This window comes from Acanthisitta chloris, unplaced genomic scaffold, assembly GCF_000695815.1.
Source record: "Acanthisitta chloris isolate BGI_N310 unplaced genomic scaffold, ASM69581v1 scaffold39045, whole genome shotgun sequence".
NCBI classification, from domain to species: domain Eukaryota; kingdom Metazoa; phylum Chordata; class Aves; order Passeriformes; family Acanthisittidae; genus Acanthisitta; species Acanthisitta chloris.
In genome coordinates, this window is record NW_008674915.1 from 1 (window position 1) to 4955 (window position 4955).

General features: G+C 53.1%; 1 protein-coding gene across 1 annotated transcript; it reads left to right on the forward strand.

The window, feature by feature from the left end:
• Positions 1–372: 372 nt before the first annotated feature.
• LOC103802983 (keratin, type II cytoskeletal 73-like) lies at positions 373–4419 on the forward strand (the record flags this gene model as incomplete). The annotated part of the gene is made up of 6 exons (XM_009075518.1): positions 373–587; positions 1573–1633; positions 1915–2010; positions 2770–2934; positions 3527–3652; positions 4195–4419. Coding segments are annotated over 6 exons (888 nt in total), but the record flags the coding sequence as incomplete, so codon positions are not given.
• Positions 4420–4955: the final 536 nt, after the last annotated feature.

Sequence of the window (4955 nt, forward strand, 5' to 3'; positions counted from 1 at the left end):
GGCTCATGACCACACTCAGCCCACCAGGGAGGCCACGGATCATCCCCACCGGGTCCTGGCAGGGCAATGGATGGTGTCTGGCTGAGCTGAGCATTGGATGAACCCACGATTGGCCTCAGCACTCAGAGCAAAGGTGCTGATGTTGCTCAGCCTGTGGTATAAGTCCTGGGTGGGACCAGGTGGAGCTGAGAGGAGATGCTGGTGGGACCAGGTGGAGCTGAGAGAAGGTGCTGGTCCCACTCCCCCTGCTGAGAAACCTCCACTCAGCCCTTTGCAATTCCAGTTTGCTTCCCATGTCCCTTTTGGAGGTGGAGAAACCTTCTGGCTGGGCACAGATGGGATTGCCTGACTGTGCCACCTCTTCCCTCCCAGGTGAGGCTCCTGGAGCAGCAGAACAAGGTGCTGACCACCAAGTGGGAGCTGCTGCAGCAGTATGTGCTGCCAGCGTCCCGCAGGAACCTGGAGCCTGTGTTTGAGAACTTCATCTGCAACCTGAGGAAGCAACTGGAGTGTGTGATGGGGGAGAGGGAGAGGCTGGAGAACGAGGAGAGATGTCTCCGGGACCTTGTTCAGGAGTTCAAGTGCAAGTAAGTCCTGCAGAGAGGGAAGGGGTTTTCACTGCTCTGAGTGAAGTTTCTGAGTGTGAAGCCAAGAAAATGCCATTGGGTAGGTCCAAAAAACTGGGACACAGGGCAAGGAACACCAGTACTGGGCTGGTTTCCTGTACTGGGGTCTCACCACTGCACCTCAGGTGCTGGTGATGGACTGGGAGAGCTCTTCAACCACAGTTTCCTTAGGGAGAAGGACAGGGATTCACTTCTCCTGTCCCTCAGCACTGTGGTTTGTCCTATCAACTCTCCCCTGCGGCTCCCCAAGGTCTCCTAATCTTCTGCCACCCATTCCCACAAACTCCTCACCCTCTTTATCTCCACCTCATCTCCACTGGGATTCAACCTCACTTCCCACAGGGACTTGGGTTTCAGTCTGAGCTGCAGATGTCCCTTGGTATCTCCTCATCTTCTTTGCGAAGCCACAAATGAGGACACTGGACAAACCTTTATCCAGAGATGTTTCATCCTAACATCTCAGGTGTTTGTCCTTACTGAGCCACCACTCAGCAGGTCCCAACTCACCCAACCATCCCCTTGTGAAAGTTCCTCCGGGTCCTAATTACTGAGTCATTCTGACTTTCCTCCTCTTGCACCTTGGAGTTTCTCAGGTTGCTCAAGCTCCTGACCCTCCTTGGGGCATTTTGGCCACACTCACCCCATAAATAGTCCTGGATGCTTCAGGAAAACGTCTGACAAAGCAGCAGGGCTAGGAGAAGCAAGCCAAGCCTCAGGCTGAGGGACAAGGATTTGCATTTCAAGTGGTTTGGCCTGATTTTCTGCCCCTGACTCCAGGACTCACCTCCGGGCTGGGTGAGGTGAAGCTGCTGAGCAAAGCTCAGTGTGGGGAGAAGAAACAGCCACAAAGCCAAAACACTCATTAAACAAAGAGGTCCAAAGTGAAATGTCACTTCCCATGGTCTCATGGGCCACTTGGATCCTCCATTCTCCTCTCCTCCTGCAGGTATGAGGATGAGATCAACAAGCGCACGGCGGCGGAGAATGAGTTCGTGGTCCTCAAGAAGGTGAGGAATGAGAGGGAGAACCTGGGCAAGCCCAACTGGGAGTGGGTGTGGGGCCAGGGAAAGAAGTGAGGAGTCCTAGAACTGCCTGATGCCCCAAAAATGAGACAACCCACTGAGGCTGCAGAACCTCCATGAGGTTCCCAGCACGTACAACCCAAACCCAGATGGTCTCCAGGGCTGGAAGGACTGAGGTTTGCTCCACATCTAAGAGAGAACATGAGGTTTGCATCAGTCCTTGTTCTCTCCTCCTCTTTCTCACCCAACCCCTGGTGTCTCTGCAGGATGTGGATTGTCTCTACCTGACCAAGGAGGAGCTGGAGGTCAGGGTTGGTCTCCTGCGGCAGCAGTTGGAGTTCCTGAAGTGCATCTACGCCGAGGTAAGAGCTCCAGGCTCTGCCCCTGCTCCCCTGGGGGTCAGATCATCAACTCCTGCTTCCCCTGAGCTCTGACACCCAAACCAAGTCCAGGGAAAGGTCTGCTTTCCCAAAATCTTGGCATTTCAGCCCCCAAATCTCCTTCTCTTTGCATGTATTTGCTGACAACATCATCAGACAGTTGGGGAAGTCAAAGGGAGGTCTTGATTGTCTCCCCCATTGCTGCTGCAAAGAGAACTTGAGAACTCAAAGCCTAATCCAAACCAGCCCTGGGATGGCCAAAGATTTTTGGCACTTCACTTTTTGACCTCCCCTTGATGAAAATGACCCTTTTGTCTACAATATTTGGATGAAAATGACACTTTTTTTGCCTACAGTGTCACAAGTTTTGCACCAAACTTGGAATCGACACCTTTTTGAGCTGAACTCACCACTCAGCACCTAACGAGGCCCAAAGTTTCCCCCCCAAGGGATTCATGGCCCAGAAAACTGTTGGCACAGCTAGAAACACCTGGTTGCAATGAAGCCGATTCATTGCCCACCCTTCCTTAGGGAACAATCCCACCCTGGGCCACCAAAACAGGCTCCAGCTGCCTCCTTGTGCTGGAAAACAGTCACCCAACTGGAGACTGCTGCTCTAGTTGGGTGTTGATGGTAGAACCTCCTCCAACCTTCTCACCAGACCCACCTTGGCTGGGGGAGCTGTTGGCTTGGCTTGGGCTGGGTGAGGGACTGGGCTTGACGTGGGATGGGTGTTTGCAGGAGAGAGCTCAGATGGATTGTCAGCTGTGTGACACCTCTGTCATCGTGCAAATGGACAACAGCAGGGACTTGGACATGGAAGGCATCATCAAAAGTGTGGAGTGCTGCTATGAGGAGATTGCCCAGAAGAGCAAAGCTGAGGTCGAGGCTTTCTACCAGACCAGAGTGAGTATTCACCCACCAGCACAGCTGGAGAGGACTTCCCTTGGCCAACCACACTCTGAGGACCATTTCTGTCCTCCGTGACACACCTTTAACCCACCTCACCTTGGGCTTGCACTGGGGTTTGCTAGGGAAGGTCTTGCCAAAGAAACCAACCCCAAACCAACCTTAGAGGTGAGGTTTGAGGCTTTGCTGGAAGGACAGAGGACAACAGGTCATGGTGTTGCTTCAGAGATGTCTCCTCTGAAGAGACACCTATGTAAGAGACCTCTGAAGGGACATGGGTGTATCCATGCGGAACCATCCTCTTCCCAAAGGGCAAATCAGAGGACCATTAAGGTTGGAAAAGACCTCTAAGATCATCAAGTCCAAGACCTGCCCAGAGAAAGGGCAAATCAGAGGAACATTAAGGTTGGAAAAGACCTCTAAGATCATCAAGTCCAAGACCTGCCCAGAACTGTTTTCTTGTCCAGGATGAGGTCATGTCTTGGTTCTTCCCTGGGAGCACCAACCTTAGTGCAGCTCTGGAGAGTCACCACCTTCCCTGGAAGGAGCAATTTGGGTGTGCTAACATCATCCTCTCGCCCTGCAATAGCTGGAGGAGCTCCACAGCAGCAGAGGCAAGTTCTGTGATGACCTGAGGAACAACCAGAGTGAGATAGCTGAGCTGAACAGGATGATCCAGAAGCTGCAGTGCGAGTCGGATAACGTCAAGAAACAGGTAGGAGAAGGGCTGAACCCTCCAACTTCTCCATCAAAGAGCTTCATCCTCTCCAGCTCCCACCCTGAGGAGCCCCACAGAACCTCCCAGCCCAGATTAGACCTATTTGTAGCTTCTTAGCTGCTGTTAACACACCCCAAAAAAAGCAAATTTCTTCCTCACTCGAAGCCACTTGGTTTGGCTACAAGAGAATCCGTGTTTGCCTTGGCCTTCCCACCAAGGTACAACTAAGAGGTGTCTTCTCCTTCATCCCAAACTGCTTGGCCACCACAAATCCAGCCTAAATCTCAGCTCTCTGGCACTTCCTAGCTGAGAAATTTGGGGGGACAGGAGTAACCTGGTGCAGATAACTCTTGATATCATCTTTGGTCACTCTCATGCCCAGAGAAGTTCTGGCTGCTCCTTCCCTGGAGGTGTTCCAGGCCAGGTTGGAGCAACCTCGGCTGGCGGAAGATGTCCCTGCCCATGGCAAGGGTGGGATGGAATTTAAGGTCCTTCCCACCCAATCCATCCCATGACTCCCTTCCCATTCCTGCCCCCAGATCTCAGCCCTGCAGACAGCGATCTGTGACGCAGAGCAGAGAGGGGACTGTGCCCTCAAAGATGCTCGTCAGAAGCTGGTTGACCTGCAGACTGCCCTGCAGCAAGCCAAGGACAAGATGGCTTGTCTGCTGAGAGACTACCAGGAGCTGCTGAACGTCAAGCTGGCCCTGGACATTGAGATTGCCACGTACAGGACACTGCTGGAAGGAGAGGAGAGCAGGTAGGAGCAGCCCTGGGTGCAGCTGGTAAGGATGGAGAGAGAAATGCTGCACCCAAGGGAGCAGAGGGAGCATGGGCCCTTCTCTTTCCCCATGGGTGTAGACAGGACCATCAGCCCTTTCTTCTCCTCGTAGGCTCAAGGGAACCTCTTCCCTTTCCTCTCCCCATGAGTGGAGAGGGGACCATCGCCCCTTTCTTCCCCCCATGAGTGCAGAGGAGATCACTGTCCCTTCCCTTTCCCCATGGACACAGAGGGAACCATCACTACTTTTCCTCTCCCTATGGATGTAGAGGGAATCATTGTCCCTTTCCTCTCCCCATGGACACAGAGGAAATCATTGTCCCTCTTTCCTCTCCATCCTCCCACTGCCCTGAGCACGCTGAGGTCAGACCCCTTTGCTTTCCAACTACCTTAACATCCCACCCCAAAAGCCAAAGGGATATCAGGATGCCTATGGAATTGTGGGATCCAACTCCTAGTGCTTCCCTGGACCATCTGACCCATCCCTGTGGATTTGTGGGATCCAATTCCTAGTGCTTC